The sequence below is a fragment of the Hylobates moloch genome, unplaced genomic scaffold (genome assembly GCF_009828535.3).
Source record: "Hylobates moloch isolate HMO894 unplaced genomic scaffold, HMol_V3 SCAFFOLD_14, whole genome shotgun sequence".
Classification (NCBI taxonomy): Eukaryota; Metazoa; Chordata; class Mammalia; order Primates; family Hylobatidae; genus Hylobates; species Hylobates moloch.
This window is the reverse complement of record NW_026652289.1, coordinates 74,522,612-74,543,981: the sequence shown is the minus strand read 5'-3', so window position 1 is coordinate 74,543,981 and position 21,370 is coordinate 74,522,612. Positions and strand designations below refer to the sequence as shown.

Sequence of the window (21,370 nt, the reverse complement as noted above, 5' to 3'; positions counted from 1 at the left end):
AGGAGAAAAAAGAGATGATTGAAAGAAAGAAAGAACAGAAGATAATTTTCTGAGCTGAAGGAAGATTTGAACCTTCAGAAAGAAAGAGCCTACAAAGTACCAAGCAGGAACTGAAATGTTTTCAAAGACACATACAAATATAATCTGATAAAACTGTGAACTCCAAAATAAGGAGAAAATCCTACATGCTTCAAGAAAAAAAGGATTTTGCAAGTAGAATTTAGTTATCTGCTAAGCTAACATTCAAATGAGGAAAAAATAAATATTTGAATACACAAACACTCAAAAATTATCCACACTTCACCATTTCTTGGAGCAAAATTTTTCAGAAAGGTTCCAGAAAAATAATTCAAGGAATGATTTATACAAATAAATAATTCGTTGAGTCCAAATACACAGCTAATGATGTGGCTAAAAGTTTTGGCTAAATTTTGTTTAGAGAGATTCCTAACATACAAGAAGCATACTGTTTTTAAAGGTAAAGACTAAAATGTGTAATATTCTAGAACTAAAATTCCAGATGATTTCAATATATCCTGGAGGAAAGAAAACGAAACACAAGGGAAATGAAAGTACACCAAAGATCCAATCTTGTTAAAATATGAAATTTTAGAAACTAATTATTGAAGTTGAAAATAAAATATGCATTTTAATGTATTTTTAAAACCTGAAGGTTAACAGTACCAGATCAGAAATAGGATATTAAGTTTCCAAACCACAAGAGGATAGGGAGATAAACAAAAACAAATATGATAAATAAAATATAAAGTTTGATGTCAAGAAAAGATTCAAAAAGTATGTGGTCATAATGAATATGAGTAAATTAAATATCCTCATATTGATAATAACAAAAGATAAAGGATGAAGAAACAAAGATAAAGACACAAAAGCAACAGCAAAAGCCTAGCTACATAGTACTTGTAAAAGATCAAAAACTAAAATGATAGAGATGACCTTAAACTAGAAAGACGAGACATAAATACTAACCAAAATAATATGCAAAAGGCAGTATTATTAACAAAAAGTCATTATGAAAGCATTCCTAGAATGTATAAAGAAAATCTATCGCCATAGTTTGATATGCAGTGAGACCATGGGTAGCAGTTTACCCAATTTCACAATTAATAACAAAACCAGAATGAAACCCAGATCCCTTAATTCTTACTGGTATCTAAGCTTTTGTTAATAAAGTAGACAAATTACAGTTATGTGTTGCTTAACGACAGGGATATGTGTCCTAAGAAATGTATCAGGCAATTCTGTCATTGTGCAAAAATTGTCGGGTGTATTTACACAAACCTAGATGGTAGAGTGTGCTGCACACCTAGGCCACATTGTAAAGCCTATTGCTCCTAGCCTATAAATCTGTACAGCATGTTTTGTAGTTACTGTGTTGTAGGTGATTGTTAACACAATAGGAAGTATTTGTGAACCTAAACATATTAAAACTTAGAAAAGGTACAATAAAAATATGGTATAAAAATCTTTTTAATGGCATACCTGTAAAGGGCACTTAACCATGAGTGGAGCTTGCAGGACTGGAAGCTGCTCTGGTGAGTCAGTGAGTGAGTGGTGAGTGAATGTGAATGCCTAGGACATTACTGGCTGCTACTGCAGACTTTATAAACACGGTAAACTTAGGCTACACTAAATTTATTTTAAAATATTTTTCTTTATTTAATAATAAATGAATTTTAATTTACTGTAACTTTTTTACTTTTAAAACTTTTAAATTTGTTTAACTTTTTCACTCTCTTATAATAACACTTAGCTTAAAACACAAACACAGTATACAGCTGTACAAAAATATTTTCTTTCTTTGTAAACTTTTCCCTATTTTAAAATTTTCTTTTTTTATTTTTAAGATTTTATGAAAAACTAAGACACAAATGCACCTATTAGCCTAGGCCTACACAGGGTCAGGATCATCAATATCACTGTCTTCCACTCCATATCTTGTCCCACTGGAAGGCCTTCAAGGGCAGTAACACGCATGGAGCTGTCATCTCCTATGATAACGATGCCTGCTTCTGAAATTCCTCCTAAGGACCTGCCTGAAGCTGTTTTACAATTCACTTTTTTATACATAAGTACAAGGAGCACACTCTAAAATATAGACCTACAGTGTCACTAGGTGACAGGAATTTTTCAGCTCATTATCTTATGGGACCACTGTCATATATGCATGTTGACCAAAACATCATTACGTGGCACATGACTATACCATGAATCAGCGAAGCTAAAATATCTCAGAATTATGTGGGCATTTAGCAGTTTCTCTCACCCACCCTTTTCCCCTACTTCATCAGCCCCAGGCATAGCAACACCTTCACCTGCTCCTAGACACAGCCCCCACTGGGACCTCACCATCTCAGGAAGGATTATTTAGAGGATTATTATCTGTGATATTCTGTAGATATGTTTTTGGTTTTTGGTGGAAGGGAGGGATATTTTGTCTGCCCAGCAGAACTTTTTTAACTAGGAGCAGTTGTGAACATTTTACAAGTTTAATGTTTCTCACAAAAAATCTGAATTTCTAGCTTCCCTTGAAAAATTGGAGGATCCAGGCAGGCCTGGCCTGGGATTTCCATGCGCCGCCACCAGCAGACATCGAGTGTTAGCTCCCATTGGATGGGCACACCCTCCCCTGTGGGCCACAGGGGTCACTGCATGTGCACTGCTTTTGGACTTACAGCAAAAAAACTACGCTCCGAATCTCTGTGTCCCTAGATGTGGAAACTAAGACAAGGATTCTTCTTCAAGTGATTCACTGGGAGAGTGCCTTTGGGACCAGGGACATGAGGGAAACAGCCGAGGGCAAGGGCACAGGGCCAAGAGAGGATGTGGTCTCAGCTGAAGACCAGCTTCAGTCTGATCCCTGGGGAAGCTCTGGAGGACACACTGCACCACAGAGCTAATCTCACATTTAGGTAAGGGGCCTAGGGTAGGGAGGGAGTGATATCCTCGGCTGTTTGGCTCAGGGAAATTCTCAGGGGAAGGGGACAGCTGTGCACTCTTAGCACAGGGCTGGGGCGTGGATGCACAGACCGGTGTCAGGGAAAGGGGATATGGGCAGGGTGCCAGCAGCATTCACTCCATCATGTCCTTATTAAATGCAGGGGAATAAAAGATATACAATAGAGCTAAGTGCTTCAAGGAACATAGGACAGTGTATTTCTTCACGGAAGCAAAGAATATTCCTCAAGTTTAGTATGTAAACAAGTGCAAACATTGGGCCACAGCACTCTTTAGGTGACCTTCCCGGGCCCTATAAATACTGCGTTTGCCCCACCTCACCCCCATTACATGCTGTTCCCCTCTTTCAGTTTAGTCTGTCTCCACCTGGACTTATCACCATAAGCAGGCCCTCCTCTTAACCCCAGGACTCTCCAGGGAACTGGCTGCTCAAAGCTAACTGGGCAGGAACAGGATGGAATTCTTTAGGATTACTGAAGAAGACTACACTGAAATACCACAAAACCAGTTTAGGGACAACAAGAAAAGGAGACAGAAAAACACATTCATATGTCATCAGTAATAAGCACATCACATCACAGGCAGAAGTTACTGTGATAACCAATGTGTAAACACTTCTTAGAACGACAATAAATAATCCTTTGAAAGTCAATAATGAATTGACCAAGAATAAATTTGAAAACCTCAATAAAAATAATTGTATAAAACAAGATTTTTTAAAAAAAATTTTAACTTGTATTTTAAGTTCAGAGGTACATGTGCAGGTCTGTTGTATTTTAAGAGGTACATGTGCAGGTCTGTTATACAGGTAAATTTGTGTCATGGGGGTTTGTTGTACAGATTATTTTTTCACCCAGGTATTAAGCCTAGTACTCATTAGTTATTTTTCCTGATCCTCTCCCTCCTCCCAGCCTCTACTCTCCAACAGGCCCCAGTGTGTGTCACTCCCCTCTATGAGGCCATGTGTTCTCATCATTTAGTTCCCACTTAAAAGTGAGAACTTCCGTTATTTTGTTATCTGTTCCTGTGTTAGTAAAACAGGGTTTTTTTAAAATCAGAGAATAAAGTCTCAGAATCTGAAAAATTATTGTAAATTTGTGATACTGGGCCAATAATATGATTTTTTAAAATCTAAATTAAGAATTGTAGTGTTCCCTATCAGAGTTTACGTACCTCAGAACTGGAGAGCCCGGAATCTTTCTCATCCAAGTCCTTCAAAAGCTCAACCAGCCTTTTCTTCTCTCTGTCAACCATAACCACTGGGTTTCTTGATTCCTTGGCCAACTACAGAATTTATTAATGGAAAATATCATATAGTCAAAGAAATTCATAGTTCAGGAAAATAAAAATGGAATCTGAGACTTCTACACTACAGATACACAAAGAGAAAAGTTGCAAGATTAGGCATTTTACATTTTCTAGGTAATTTTATTTTACACCAAAATTTTTGTATAGGGCCATTCTCTAATATCCAAAGATATTATCCCTATAAGCAGGCCCTCCTGTTAACCATTCCAACAGACATTTTATTAAAAAATAATATAAGCAGTTTTCAAACCTCTCTATTATAGATAAAAAATATAAATGCAAAAACATACTTGCTGAGACATTTGGAAGAAATCTTCTTGCCACTTTCTTTGGGGTATTTCTCCACTAAATGAAAGTGCTTTTAAATTTCAAGACCATCATATGAGGAATTTAAATATTCAGTTACTATTAAAAAGGGGAAAGAGAAATCTATGGTAGACCTGCTATCTGTGTTAGCAAGAACCTGGATAAGAGGGGAACTCTACTACTCTAGGAAAATTGAACAGTAAATAAACATACAACGGGCCACTGCAAAGACAGAGACAGAACAAGATGGAGAAAATTTCCTGAAGAAGATCCTGTGAATGTGGAGCACAAAAATCAAGAGCCCCAGAGGCCAGTCCTGGCAGTGGCAGGCTGACCCACGAATCCAGTTTGCCTGGAAGTGATGTGCCACTTATGGGGAATGCATCAGGCTTGAAGGGTAAAAAATTACTTAACTCTCTCTTGTCAATACTCCACACTGGCCCGTGCAGTTTTCTAGTGACGCTGCTCAAGGGTGTACAGAGCTTCTGTCCTCCTCACTACATTTCTTGTTGTAAATTAATTAATTCACACTCTGGTCTAACCCAGGAACCCGTGCGCCCTTGTTTAGTTTGAGTCTGCCTTAAAGACAGGCTGCAAGGCCTGTAAGACCAAAGATAGGTGCTTGAAGCAGAAGCTAATGAAGGCCAGTGACCAGCTGCCAGGAGGTCCAGCAAAGAGGCGGACAACCAGTTGGCTTCTCCAGCCCAGCCCTGCTGCTCTGCCAGGAGCATTTTCCATTCAAAGTTCTAAATGTACTAGCTACAAAATCAGTCTCATTACTTAAAAAAAAAAAAAATTTTACTAATATGCAATTTAAAATCTGAGAAACATTGTCCAAAGCTGTTATCTAAATAAATGTTTTGCAAATTGCAGGAAACAGCCTATTTCTGGACAGTGAAATAAATGATAGATGCACCTAGCATTTTTAAAAAGAGATAGGAGAGGATAGGATGTAGTGGGTTGAACATAGAAATAATGAAGTACTGGTTTATAAAAGTTTTCTTTCATTATATCTACTAATTCAATCATTTATACATTTAGGATGGTTGAAAAAATATTTAAAGACACTGAACAAAACTATTGCCATTTTTTCAACTCATTTAACCCCAAATTCTGGCTTCTGAATTTCTAAGTACATACCTCAATGTTTCTCTTAATAAAATCCCGGTTGTGTTTACCCCTGAGCTCAATCTTTTCTGTATTTGAGAAAGGTTTCTTTCCTGATTTGATCAATGACTCATTTCTTTCCACATCACAGGTAAAATCTAATATTAAAAAAGTTCAAAATTTTTTCATAATTAAAAGTGTCAATTATGCTAAAAGTTCACTTTAAGCATATATTTATATAAGAAATAAAACACACAGAAGAACTAACTTCTACATTCCAGATCCAGAAACCTGATATACAATGGAGATCTATTCTTAAAAAGATAAATGTGCTACTGTAGCTTCAAATGAAGTTCTCATAAAACTTCTTGTGTAATTCATTATCATGTATCAAACTTCTTCCTGTTGATTCCATGAGAATGATGGGAAATATCAATAGAACTTCAAGACAGACATGAGAAGAAGAAACCGCTGATGTTAGGGAGACTTTAAAATACATTTCTTATTTCAGTCTTAACACAAAACAAAAATTTCCCTAAAGACTAGGTCATCCCTGCTATTCTATTAATTTGCCATCACGCTTTCTGAACAGTGCATTTTGTTTCGCCTGTCTTTTGAGCAAGGTCTGGGAGTTAGCATCCCATGTCCTAGCTCCCATCTGCACAAACCCCTAGAGCCCATCTCAGTTGGCCAATTTTCCTCGACCTTTCGGAAGAGGCTTGAGTCAATGTCTGAGATATTCAGACACTGAGTGCTCAAAATAAGAATAAGAAAAATACTTGTGGATTCATATTCCCTTTATAAAATATCGTTTTCTATGTGTCACATTAAAATATTTTAAAACAAGATCATGTGAACCCTTCATTAAAGCTCTGAAAATATGCATGAAGAAGAAATGTCTCCTTATATAGTGCATGCAGTTCATCCTACAAAACAGGATGCATTTCCACATTCAAGTCCACCAAAGAAAAAAACACCAGTCACAAGCTCAATCCAGACAAAGTTTATATAAAAGTTAATTTTGTTTTATAAGGGAGGTTACCTGAACAAAAAGGATTAAGGGAGCTAGTCAATTGGCAGGTTATAGCTAGTTATCAAAGAGTCAATACAGATATAACCATTTAAAAATTTTTTGATGAAAATAGCTGGAAAGAACGAGGGAAAGAGTAAGATCTCTTGATTAAAATTCTTTTCAAACAAAAGTAGCTTTGAGTAAAAAAAAATATTTTACTCAAATTTAAGTTATATAAGCTTACAGGCAAATAAACCTATGCTTTATACCTGGGGCTTTATTTTTTAACAATCACATAATTATCTTTTAAATCAACTACCAATAGTTAAAGTATGAGTTACGTTTTTGGTGAGTGGCCTAATAGATATAAAATATAACACTTCTTTCCATAATTCAAGTTGCATACAGTCTTTTTAGTTGAAATATGACATTTGTTTATTCATTCAGTTGAAGTTTCATATACTCTTAAGCAACACAACATTTAAAAAATACAAATTGAATACAGCCATGTTTACATTTATCACAGAGCTTCTTTAAAACATATTTCTAATAACAGTAGGGAAAACACATTGGGTTATCTGGCCAGAACTGTCTTCACTAGAAATGTCCTCTTCTCCTCTCCAGTCTGGTATTGACATAGCTGCCATGTTCCTACAGTGATCCCAAACCTTGCTGGGTTGGACAAGTTGGTTGAGCCAGGGGTAGGCCCCTGACCCAGCTGGATCACTCAGCCTCTTCTCTAGGATTGCAGAACTGAGCCAACCTCTGAATGACTAACCACAGCATATGCTCTTGGGAACCAAAGAAAGCTGCCTCCCACCAAAATCATTTTCACAGACTTGTTTTTGCTTAAGCCAGGTTTTCATTACTTCCAGCCAGCTTTTTTTAAAAACTCTTTATTATTATACAAAATTTCAAGCATCCAAAGTAGAATGGTGTAACAAACTCTCAACAACTAGCTGCAACAATAACCAATCTTGTGTCATCTTGAACTCTACCTGCTTCCACTTACCTTTGGATTAAATTACATGAACTTATTTCATTCATGAATATTTCTGTATACAGCCAGTATTCCCTTGTGAAAATGTGTATAATCACACAAATTTAAATATACCTTTATTGAGTTTCTGCATCTGCATTTCATATTCTTCTGGAGGGATTTGAGTATGAAACACTGAGGAAAAGCTGTCTTCCTCCTCATGAGAAGGACCTGTTGATTTAAAAAATCACCTGTTCAATGCTCACAAAACAAATTAAGTAGCTGTCTACAAAATTGCTTTAAAAAGATAACATTTAATATTCTCTCCAGCGTTCCTCAATCCCCTCCACACACATAAATTTCTTAAGACAATGTCAATGTCACCTCCAAGTAGAAATGACAATCACCTTTATGTGATTAAAGAGAGGGGTAAACTACTTAGAAAACAAAAAGGTTTAAAATTGTTTTTGAACTTTCATTTTTTTGTTGCAACCACTATTATTGACATACAGGAGCCAATGAAACAAACTACAGAAGCTAAGATAGTTAAACAGCATTTCCCTAGAACTTAAGCACAAAAAGGATGTGTAAGAGTGTGCTAAAATATCACATTAACTCTCCAGAGATAATGCACCCAAATCTTGATGTTCATAATACAGAGAATATGCATACTGAGTAACTATAATTATGGTTTTCTTTTTTTATTTTAGGTCCCCAAGGTGGAGACTTCAAATATGTGATCAGTCATTAAGATAAAGGAATGTGAGAGATAACTTGTGAGACTCTTAGCAGTTAATTTTCTTCTTTTCTGATGTATTTCCTTGGCACTTCCATAAAGAAAATAGGATATTGTGTTTTTCAACTTCTTTGTTTCAATGTAGTTTATTTTTATGTTCTCTCTATTAGCTAATTCAGACACTGTATATTTGCAAGACGCTGCTAACATAAACATTTTATTAAAAGTGTGTCTCTATACCCTAATGTGAAAGAATCTGCCAGGTTGTAGCACAGAAATGGTTTTGCCTCAGAAAACATGGGAAGTCTTGAGGATATTACAGGATCCACCACCTCTCCCAGAAAGCAAACCAGATACAGACAAAGGAAGCAGGCAGAAGAGACATTCACCCTCAACACACAATCACCAAATTCAAAACACAAAACTTCTGCTACAAACACTAATTCATCAATTCCAATTCTCTAATTTGGAATTCATTGTAATGAATTTTGAACTGTGGTTGACATTACACTGTTAATCTCTGTACAATCTTTGATGAGTTAATCAAGCAAATTTGTGGTGTAAGCCTGGGGAGAGAGGGGTAAACTACTTAGTAAACAAAAAGGTTTAAAATTGTTTTTGAACTTTCATTTTTTTGTTGCAACCACTATTATTAGGGGGTCTTCAACATTCATTAAAAGTAGGCTCAGCAAGCCAGCGATTTGGCAACATTTTGTTATCAGTTTAAGTTACATTTACATCATCGTCCTGAAGTGGTAATATATTTTTCTATCCCATAATTCCTTTATGATAACAGTTCACTCAATTTTATATTAAAACACCTGAAAAGACATAAAAATATGAAAATTTACAATATGGAAAACCCTCACAGGTGATCAGCGACTATCCGAGACCAGTGTCATGCAGGTGGTAAGAAAAATTTGAAATTACTCTTGTGACCCTGTGGCTCTTTGCCCATCATCCCAGTGGTATTCACTGCCTCAGAGAGAGGTGGGTACTACCTACAGCACAGGTGCCATCGATTGGCTTTGAGTTTAAAAGACAACAGTTTTAAAAGTTGGGCATTCAATTGCAAGAGCTTAACCCTTGGAGGAAAAAAAAAAATTTTCTGAATTCCAAAAGTCTGCCTTTAGAAAGTTCTTCCTTCTTTTTCAAAAACAACTAATGTAGAAGAAATTATGGAATTAACCATTTAGTAACCATCATAATAACTGACTCAGGTAAGTATCATCAATGAGTGATAAAACTAGTGGGTGACAGTTTGAGGAATAATAGGATCATAGCCTCAAACTATCTATCTCCCCACAAGATGATTTATTAATTACCAAAGGAAAAATAGTAACTTTACCATGGAGAAACCTGGTAGACACCATTTCCATCTAAAGTGGTCAAAGTTAACATTGTGAGTATCAGGACAATCACCATCATGCACTTCCTGATCTGATTCATTGAGAAGGACACCATTACTTTTGTGGGATTCCTGCCAAAAACACATAACCTGAACCTAAACGAGCAGAAACAAACCAACCCAAACTAGAGGACATGCTACAAAATAATAGGCCCACTGTCTTCAAAAATGCCTATGTCATAAAACACCAAGACTAAAAGGTATGACAATAATCTAATGCATAGCCTGAGATTTTCCTTTTGCTATAAAGGATATTAGACGGACAATTGGCAAAATTTCAGTAAAGCCTACAGATAATTGCAAAATAATCATTTCCTGATTTATATGTATAATCATGCATGTATGTGTGTATATGTGTGCCCTTGTGTGGAGAGGGTAAGACAAAGAGAATGTGGTAAAATGTTAACATTTGGAGACTCTGGATAAAGAGTATTTGGGAATCCTTTGTACTTTTCTTATGACTTTAAATCTGAAGTTACATCAAAATTCAAAGTTAATAAGAAAATTTTAAAAATTCCTCTCTTCACTACAAACATTCATGTGAGAAGGAAAAAAAAAATCTCCCTTTAGAGATCATGAGCCAAAATGTTGATGATTGAGCAAGTTTTTAATATGAGTCCTGAAAGAGGAAGATTGCAGGATGTGATTTAAGTTGCTTCCTGCCACCCCCGGAAGAAATTAAAGCCCATCCCAAATAAGGACCTACAGGACCTAGAAGACTAGCAGAGGGGATGAGTTTAGAGTAGACACAAGTGATACAGGTATTAAGCTACTCCCTGGCACAGCCCCTGGAAGTGAAATCCCGGAGGTGCATAGAGAACCTGAAAAGGATGGAGAAACTCAGGGCAGAGTGAGCTCTGCCTCACTGTACACCTGGAACTGAGGGGAGACCCCGCACACAGGAACACAGTGCTCTCCACCCACCCATGACAGCTGCAGAGAAGCAAAGGCAGTGTGGCATGCTTACAGGGAGACAGAGGCTGAAGTAGTCTGTCTCTCTCTCTCTCTCTCTCTCTCTCTCTTCTCCTCAGTCACAGATAAACACACACACACACACACACACACACACACACACACACACACACAGTTCCCCATGGCTGGCTGGCCTGTGGCTTGAAGGAGACCAGAAGCTCTCACATGCCCCTGTGAAGAAGACTGGGGTCGTGATGAGGGGGTGGCATAGAGCCTCCCACCAGAGAGGATGTGGCAGGGACAACACACAACATCAGCATCTGCTGGCAGATGACAAAGGCTAAATGGGACCAGCTACAAGTCAGCAGATGCCCCAGCTGGCTTCCCATATCCACAGACCAAGCAGGACGGGATGCCTCTGAGAGAACAGTAAGGACCAGATGTGCGCGCCACCCCCCGCCACCCCAGGCCATGATGCTACACAAGCGTCCTCCCGAACCCAGACACCACCCTGAGAAAAGGCAGAGAGAAACAGAAAGGGAAAAAGAGCCTCATTTCTGAATACTGAATTATGCCATACAATTTTTAGATGCCATACACAAGTATAGTAAATCCTCTCTTAACATCATCTATAGATTCTTGGAAACTGCGACTTTAAGCAAAACGACATATAACAAAATCAATTTTACCACAATCTAATTAATATAAATAAGAATTAAGTTTCTATGGCACATTTCTGGTTACAAAAACATTATTAAACTTCTAAATAAAGACAAAAACACTTGTAATATTAAACACTGACACAAATGTGGGCTCTAAGTACATTTAAGAAAAATTAATAAAAATAAGCAAGGTAATTCTTTATCAGCTTATTCCAATTCAGAGTCTCGGGTGGCCAGAGTCTATCTTGGCAGCTCAGAGTCCCAGGCGGGAACGCACCCTGGACAGGATGCCATGGCAGGGTGTGCTCACACACACCCACACTCACTCACAGTGGAACCACGTAGATAACCTAACATGCATGTCTTTGAGATGGATAGGAAACCGGAGTGTCTGGAGAAAACCCATGTAGACAGGGGAAAGACAAACAAACTCCATACAGACAGTGGCCCTAGCTGGGAATCCATTTTTTTCCTCATCAATGTTATAATAAAATGACACTGAGCCCGGCGTGGTGGCTCATACCTGTAATCTTGGCACTTTGGGAGGCCGAGAGGAATCTCTTGAGCCCAGGAGTTTAAGACCAGACTGGGCAAGATGGCAAGACCCCATCTCTACAGAAATTTAAACATCAGCCGGGCATGGTGGCATGCACCTGTAATCTCAGTTACTCCGGAGGCTGAGGTGGGAGGATCCCTTGAGCCCAGGAATTCAAGGTGGCAGTGAGCAGTGATCATGCCACTGCACTCCAGCCTGGGCGACAAAATGAGATCCTGTCTCTAAAAAATAAAAATTAAAAATAAAAAAACATGATGTTGAATGAAACAATGTCATTCAAGGATCTACTGTTATCTGTTTCCAGAATCTGGAAGCAATTGCCACCAACACAAATGATAGAAAGGGAAAGAGAAAAGCAATCAGTAGCCATGCAAGCTTTGCCTACTGAAACAGCGCAGGGGCAGACTTAGATCTAGATGCAAAGCAGCCCCTTGACTCAGAGATAAAAGGAAAAAATCAACCAGAAATTAGAGTCCCCATCTCCTTGAGCAACAACGTTGTTTCTTGAGGCAGTTCAAATGCTGTTACTCAACTGCTGTCACACTTCTTTCTACATCTATTCAGAGGCTGCAGCTCTTAGAAAACAACTGGACAGAAAGGAGGCAGAAATCAGCAATGAACATTGATCACAATTTTACCAGCATCCAGATGAACAATGAGCAGACTCAAGGCAGATGTGCCTTTTTGCTCTGTTGGTAAATGGCAGGTGTGGATGGATTTTACCTCATTGGAGGATGAGAAGACACAGAAGGAAAAAAAATGAAAAACAAATGAAACAGCATCCTGGTAATCAATGGGACAGCAGACATTTTGAAAATAATTATTAAAAAATCATAAAATTTCTAAAAACTTGTTGGCGTCCTCAATATATCAAAATATATGACATTTGTGAAACCAGAGGAGTAAGTCACAGGAAAGAACCAATGAATGTAAAAAGACAAGAGGATGGGATTATAAAAATAAAGGGGGAAGAAGGGGGGAACTGAGTGAAATAAGAAGGGATGATAAGAAAACCAATGTGAAAGTGTATCTTTTAACAGGCTAGTTTAAAAGAGTACACTCATTGCCTCACCTAACATGTACATCACTAGACATATTAGTGATTTTCCTGTTAGACCCTAATGGTTTTCCTGTTTGGGCTTCCCTCCTTCCCTCCTTCCATCCTTCCATTCCTTTCTTCCTTCCTCTTTCCTCCCTCTCTCCCTTTCTTCCTTTCTTTTAATGCTCATTTTCTTGTCTTTTTTTCCTTTCTCCTTTATAAATCGTAATCCTAACTATACAACAATTTGGAAAGTTTGCACTTTAATTTGAAGTCTAAGTTATATAAACATAAAACACCAAAAGCAATGGCAACAAAAGCCAAAATTGACAAATGGGATCTAATTAAACTAAAGAGCTTCTGCACAGCAAAAGAAACTACCATCACAGTGAACAGGCAACCTACAGAATGGGAGAAAATTTTTGCAACCTACTCATCTGACAAAGGACTAATATCCAGAATCTACAATGAACTCAAACAAATTTACAAGAAAAAAACAAACAACCCCATCAAAAAGTGGGCAAAGGACATGAACAGATACTTCTCAAAAGAAGACATTTATGCAGCCAAAAAACACATGAAAAAATGCTCATCATCACTGGCCATCCGAGAAATGCAAATCAAAACCACAGTGAGATACCATTTCACACCAGTTAGAATGGCCATCATTAAAAAGTCAGGAAACAACAGGTGCTGGAGAGGATGTGGAGAAATAGGAACACTTTTACACTGTTGGTGGGACTGTAAACTAGTTCAACCATTGTGGAAGTCAGTGTGGCGATTCCTCAGGGATCTAGAACTAGAAATACCATTTGACCCAGCCATCCCATTACTGGGTATATACCCAAAGGACTATAAATCATGCTGCTATAAACACACATGCACACGTATGTTTATTGCGGCACTATTCACAATAGCAAAGAGTTGGAACCAACCCAAATATCCAACAACGATAGACTGGATTAAGAAAATGTGGCACATATACAGCATGGAATACTATGCAGCCATAAAAAATGATGAGTTCATGTCCTTTGTAGGGACATGGATGAAACTGGAAACCATCATTCTCAGTAAACTATCGCAAGGACAAAAAACCAAACACTGCATGTTCTCACTCATAGGTGGGAATTGAACAATGAGAACTCATGGACACAGGAAGGGGAACATCACACTCCAGGGACTGTTGTGGGGTGGGGGGAGGGGGGAGGGACAGCATTAGGAGATATACCTAATGCTAAATGATGAGTTAATGGGTGCAGCAAACCAACATGGCACATGGATACATAAGTAACAAATCTGCACATTGTGCACATGTACCCTAAAACCTAAAGTATAATAATAAAAAAGAAAAAAAAAAAAGAAAATACAAATATACCTAATGCTAAATGATGAGTTAATGGGTGCAGCAAACCAACACGGCACATGGATACATAAGTAACAAATCTGCACATTGTGCACATGTACCCTAAAACCGAAAATATAATAATAAAAAAGAAAAAAAAAAGAAAATACAAGGAATAATCTTAAAAAAAAAAGAAGAAGAAAGTCAAGAACAAAAAATGATTTTCTGCCTCTCCTCTAAAGTAGTACAAGGAATTTAGAATTGTTTTACTTACCCTCACTTTTCTCCCACTTTTCAGCCTCTGTTAATATAATCTGGACTTTTAGGCCTACCTATGGTTATTCTTATCTTCCAGTGTAGAGTAATTCTTGGATTTATAAACATACATTTCTTTCTGTTCACCTCTGTATTTGGCTGGTTATAATGCTCACAGATAATTCCTTTATATAGCAAATTCTGTAATCCTGGATTGTACATTGTGACTCATTTGCTGGTTGCCTAGAGTACGTTTTCAAGTACATTTATTCCAAAAACATTATTAGCAGTGAATTATCCACTCTACCATATCTAAGAATGTCTTTCTGTTGTCTTCACACCACAATAACAGAAGCAATATGTAATCCTTAGTTACTATATTTTTCCTTTATTGCAAGAAAGATATCTGAATTCAGCTTCCATTTTTATAGGTAAAATAAGATTATTCTAATTTGGGCCTGGATGCTTGTAAGATTTCTCAAAATCTTGCCTGTGTATATATGGGTATTGGCCTTTTATCATTAATAGTGCATATATAATATTTTTAAATCAGAAAAATTTCCTGTGATCATTGTTTCTGTAATAGTGATACTAGTTTACTTTCTCAGAAATTTCTATAATTTTTAGTTGGAATTCCTATTCCCTATCTCCACCCTTATCATTTACTTCATCATTTCCTCATGTATTTATCCCTTCATGATGTGGAGCATCCTTCACTGCCTTGATTCTCCTGCAGTCTTAATTATGCTCATTACTCCAATAAGTGCATTTTTCCTATTTTTCCTTGTAATCCTTTCTCATCTTACTCAGCTTCTTTTTTAAATCATCCTCTTGTCATTTCATGTTAATACACTCTTTCTTCAGGGTCTTCTTTTTTGGTTTCACAAATAATATGCATTTTCTACTATATTGAAGGATTCCAATCAGTTTTCAGAAACTAATAAAAGCACAATTATATTGAAAGACCTTAACAGAACTCTCTAAGATGAATGCAAATCAAGTAGACAAGTTATAAGGACATTTTGCATATTTCAGTTTGTTCTCCACAGAGAGAAATAGTCCTTCTTTTCAAGTGTCCATGGAACACTTATAAAAGTTAATCATATATTAGGTGAATTTTCGCTGCAGGTATTAATCATATTACAGGCAAAACAATTCTCTGTGTGGAGCTTCCTTATGCAATTCCTGACCTTTAGCAAACTTGGCCCCTGGCATAGTGGCATAAATTCCAGTAGTTCCCTCATTCTCCCCTGCAGCACATCCTTATGACAACCAAAAATGCACACATCCAAATGTCTCCTACAATTGAGAACCTTTCTACTAAGCTATAAAGAAAATTTCAACAAATTCAAAAATATCAAAAACAGTTCTAAGAGGGAAGTTTATAGCAACAAATGCCTACATTATAAAACAAGAAAGATCTCAAATAAGTAGCCTGACATTATGCTTCAAGGAATTGGAAAAATAACAAACTAAACCCAAAGTTAGCAGAAGGAAGAAAATAATAAAGATCAGAACAGAAATAAATCAAAGAGAGGACAGAAAAGCCACAGGGAAGGGGAAATCAATAAAGCTAAGAGTTGTTTTTTTGAAAAATCAAAATCAACAAAAGTTAGACTAAGAAAAACACAGAAGACTCAAATATCTAGAATCAGAAATGAAAACAAAGAAATTACAACAGACACCTAAGAAATAAAAAGTATCAAAAGGAACTATTATGAATAATTATGTGTCAATAAATTTGATAACCTAGAGGAAATGGATAAATTCCTAGAAAAATATAAACTACCAATATTAAATCAGGAAGAAACAGACAGCCTGAACAGATCTACAGTAAATACAGAGATTGAAGTAGTAATTAAAAACCTCCCCACAAAGAAAACCCCAGGACCAGATGGTTTCATGGCTGAATTCCACCAAACTCTCAAAGAAGAATTAATACCAATACTTCTTAAACTCTTCCAAAAAAAAAAAAAAACAGGGCTAGAGGGAATACTTTCTAACATATTTTATGAGGCCAGTATCACCTTGATACCAGAGCCACAAAAAGACTCCACACAAAAGAGAAAATTACAGACCAGGAATCTCTGATGAACATTGATGTGAAAATCCTCAATAAAATATTACCAAACCAAATTCAACAATATATCAAAAAGACTACACATCATGATCAAGTGGGATTTATCCCTGGCAGGTAAGGGTGGTTTAACTTATGTAAATCAATCAATGTGATATATAAATAACATTAACAGATTGAAAGACAAAAACCACATGATCATTTCAATTGATGCAGAAAAAGCATTTGACAAAGTTCAACATCCTTTCTTGATAAAAACTCTCAAGAGTTTAGGTATAGAAGAAGTTCACAGTTAACATCACAACCAATGGGGAAAAACAGAAAGCTTTTCCTCTAAGATCTAGTATAAGGTAGGGATGCCCACTCTCACCACTTCTATTCAACACAGTACTGGAAGGACCAGCAAGAGCAATCTGACAAGAAAAAGAAATAATAGGCATCCAAATCAGAAAGGAAGAAGTAAAATTATCTCTACTTGCAGATGCCATGATTTTGTACGTAGAAAACCTCAAAGATTCCACCAAAAAAAACCTATTAGAAGTGATAAATAAATTTAGAAAAGCTGAAGCATACAAAATCAACATATAAAAATCTGTGGCATTTCTATACACAAACAACCTAGCCTTAAAAAATCAAGAAAACAATCTCATTTATGATAGCATCAAAAAAAATCAAATAAGGTACTTAGGAATAAATTAAACCAAGGAGGTAAAAGATCTGGACACTAAAAACTATAAAACAGTGGTGAAAGAGATTCAAGAGGACACAAATAAACGGAAGGATACTCCATGCTCATGGATCAGAAGATTCAATATTGTGATAATGTCCACACTACCCAAAGCAACCCCTATCAAAATCCCAATAATATTTTTCACAGCAATAGAAATCCTAAACTTCATATGGAACCACAAAAGATCCCCAAATGGCAAAAGCAATTCTGAAAAAGAAAAACTAAAGTTGAAGGCATCACACAGAAAGGTAATCAAATTAGTATTAGTAAGGTAATCAAAACAGTATAATACTGGCATAAAAACAGACACATAGACCAGCAGAACACAATACAAATCCCAGAAATAAATCCAAACATATACAGTCAATTAAGTTTTAACAAGGGCCCAAGAAGACACATTGGGGAAAAGGTAGTCTCTTCAATAAATGGTGCTGGGAAAACTGGAATTCCACATCCGAAAGAATGAAATTGGACCCTTATCTTACATCATACACAAAAATCAACTCAAAATGAATAAAAGATGAAAAAATAAAATCTGAAACTATAAAACTCCTAGAAGAAATCATAGAGGGAAAGTGCCTTAATATCACCCTGGGCAATGATTTCTTGGGTATCACACCAAAAGTTCAGAATACAAAAGCAAAAATAAATAAATGGGACTACATCAAACTAAGAAGGTTCTGCCTAGCAAAGGAAACAATCAATAAAAGAAAAAAACCTACAGATTGGGAAAAACATTTGCAAATCATATATCTAATAAGGTGCTAATATTCAAAATTTATAAAGAACTCATACAACTCAATAGCAAGAAAACACAGCCTGATTAAAAATGGGCGAAGTGAATAGATATTTTTTCAAAGAAAACATAAAAATGACCAACAATGTGAAAAGGTGCTCAACATCACTAATCATCAGGCAAATGTAAATCAACCCTACTGTGAGATAACGCCCTGTTAGGAAAGCTATAATCAAAAAGACAGCAGATAACAAGTATTGGTGGGCCGGGCGCGGTGGCTCACACTTGTAATCCCAGCACTTTGAGAGGCCGAGGCGGGCAGATCACGAGGTCAGGAGATCGAGACCACGGTGAAACCCCGTCTCTACTAAAAATACAAAAAATTAGCCAGGCGTGGTGGCGGGCGCCTGTAGTCTCAGCTACTCGGAGAGGCTGAGGCAGGAGAATGGCGTGAACCCGGGAGGCGGAGCTTGCAGTGAGCCGAGATCGCGCCACTGCACTCCAGCCTGGGCGACAGAGCAAGACTCCGTCTCGAAAAAAAAGAAAAAAAAAAAAAGTATTGGTGAGGGTGTGGAGAAAAGGGAACCCTTGTATACTGTTTGAGGGAATACAGATTGGTGGAGCCATTATGGAAAACAGTATGAAGGTTTCTAAAGAAATTAAAAATAGGAAGAATTACCATATGACTCAGCAATTCCTCTTCTGGGTATAAACGCAAAGAAAATGAAATCACCACCTCATAAAGACATCTGCACTCCCATGTTTATTGCTCCATTATTCATAATAGCCAAGATACAGAAACAAACCAGGTGTCCATTGGCAGATGAATGGATAAAGCAATGGTAATACACACACACACACACACACACACACACACACACACAAAGGAATATTACTCAGCCTTAAAAAAGGAGAACCTGCCTTTTGCCACGACATGGGTAGACTTGGAGGACATAATACTATGTGAAATAAGCCAGACACAGAAAGAAAAATACTGAGTGATCATGATTTCACTTATATGTGGAATCCAAAAAAAAAAAAAAAGTCAAATATACAGAGAAAGGGAATAAAACAATGATTACCTAGTGAGAGAACACTGGGAGGAAATGGGAAAATGTAGGTCAAAGGATAAAAAGTAGCAGATATGTAGGACTAACAAGTCTAAAGATCTAATGTACAACTCAAGGACTATAATTGATAATAGTGTATTACATTCAGGATTTTTGCTAAGTGAGTAGATTATAGCTGCTCTTCCCATGATGGGGGGTTGCGGAGAGGAAATGGGTAACTATGTGAGGTGAGTGATATGTTCATTTGTTTCACTATAGTAACCATTTTACCATATATATTTATAGATATATGTATCTCATATCATGTTGTATACCTTAAATATACACAATAAAATTTATTTTTAAAAATATCAAAACCGGTGGGTGGAGCCAAGATGGCCGAATAGGAACAGCTCCGCTCTCCAGCTCCCAGCCCCAGCGACACAGAAGACGGGTGATTTCTGCATTTCTGCTTGAGGTACTGGTTTCATCTCACTAGGGAGTGCCTAACAGCGGGTGCAGGACAGTCGGTGAAGCACACTGTGCGTGAGCCGAAGCAGGGCGAGGCATTGCCTCACGCGGGAAGCGCAAGGGGTCAGGGAGTTCCCTTTCCTAGTCAAAGAAAGGGGAAACAGACGGCACCTGGAATATCGGGTCAGTCCCATCCTAATACTGTGCTTTTCCAATGGGCCTGGAAAACGGCACACTAGGAGATTGTGTCCCGCACCTGGCTCGGAGGGTCCTATGCCCACAGAGTCTCGCTGATTGCTAGCACAGCAGTCTGAGATCAAGCTGCAAGGCGGCAGCGAGGCTGGGGGAGGGGCGCCCGCCATTGCCCAGGCTTGCTTAGGTAAACAAAGCAGCCAGGAAGCTCCAACTGGGTGGAGCCCACCACAGCTCAAGGAGGCCTGCCTGCCTCTGTAGGCTCCACCTCTGGGGGCAGGGCACAGACAAACAAAAACTCAGCAAGAACCTCCACAGACTTAAAGGTCCCTGTCTGACTGACAGCTTTGAAGAGAGTAGTGGTTCTCCCAGCACGCAGCTGGAGATCTGAGAACGGACAGACTGCCTCCTAAAGTGGGTCCCTCACCCCTGAGCAGCCTAACTGGGAGGCACCCCCCCAGTAGGGTCAGACTGACACCTCATTCAACCGGGTACTCCTCTGAGACAAAACTTTCAGAGGAACTATCAGACAGCTGAATTTGTGGTCTCACGAAAATCCGCTGTTCTGCAGCCACCGCTGCTGACACCCAGCCAAACAGGGTCTGGAGTGGACCTCTAGTAAACTCCAGCAGACCTGCAGCTGAGGGTCCTGTCTGGTAGAAGGAAAACTAACAAACAGAAAGGACATCAACACCAAAAACCCATCTGTACATCACCATCATCAAAGACAAAAAGTAGATAAAACCACAAAGATGGGGAAAAAACAGAGCAGAAAAACTGGAAACTCTAAAAAACAGAGCACCTCTCCTCCTCCAAAGGAATGCAGTTCCTCACCAGCAACGGAACAAAGCTGGATGGAGGATGACTTTGATGAGTTGAGAGAAGAAGGCTTCAAACGATCAAACTACTCTGAGCTACGAGAGGAAATTCAAAACAATAGCAAAGAAGTTAAAAACTTTGAAAAAAAATTAGAAGGATGGATAACTAGAATAACCAATGGAGAGAAGGGCTTAAAGGAGCTGATGGAGCTGAAAGCCAAGTTTCGAGAACTACGCGAAGATTGCAGAAGCCTCAGTAGCAGATGCGATCAACTGGAAGAAAGGGTATCGCAGATGGAAGATGAAATGAATGAAATGAAGCGAGAAGGGAAGTTTAGAGAAAAAAGAATAAAAAGAAATGAACAAAGCCTCCAAGAAATTTGGGACTATGTGAAAAGACCAAACCTACGTCTGATTGGTGTACCTGAAAATGATGGGGAGAATGGAACCAAGTTGGAAAACACTCTGCAAGATATTATCCAGGAGAACTTCCCCAATCTAGCAAGGCAGGCCAGCATTCAGATTCAGGAAATACAGAGAACGCCACAAAGATACTCCTCGAGAAGGGCAACTCCAAGACACATAATTGTCAGATTCACCAAAGTTGAAATGAAGGAAAAAATGTTAAGGGCAGCCAGAGAGAAAGGTCGGGTTACCCACAAAGGGAAGCCCATCAGACTAACAGCTGATCTCTCAGCA

General features: G+C 37.9%; 1 protein-coding gene across 1 annotated transcript in view; it reads right to left on the bottom strand.

The window, feature by feature from the left end:
• The window catches only part of FSIP1 (fibrous sheath interacting protein 1), a 155,554-nt gene that overhangs the window by 96,817 nt on the left and 37,367 nt on the right, over positions 1-21,370 (bottom strand). The window contains exons 6-8 of the mRNA XM_058427928.1: positions 7,824-7,919; positions 5,731-5,855; positions 4,150-4,260 (exon numbers count right to left, since the gene is read on the bottom strand). Of these exons, the coding sequence (XP_058283911.1) occupies positions 4,150-4,260; positions 5,731-5,855; positions 7,824-7,919 (332 nt within the window). The remainder of the gene's footprint in view (positions 1-4,149; positions 4,261-5,730; positions 5,856-7,823; positions 7,920-21,370) is intronic.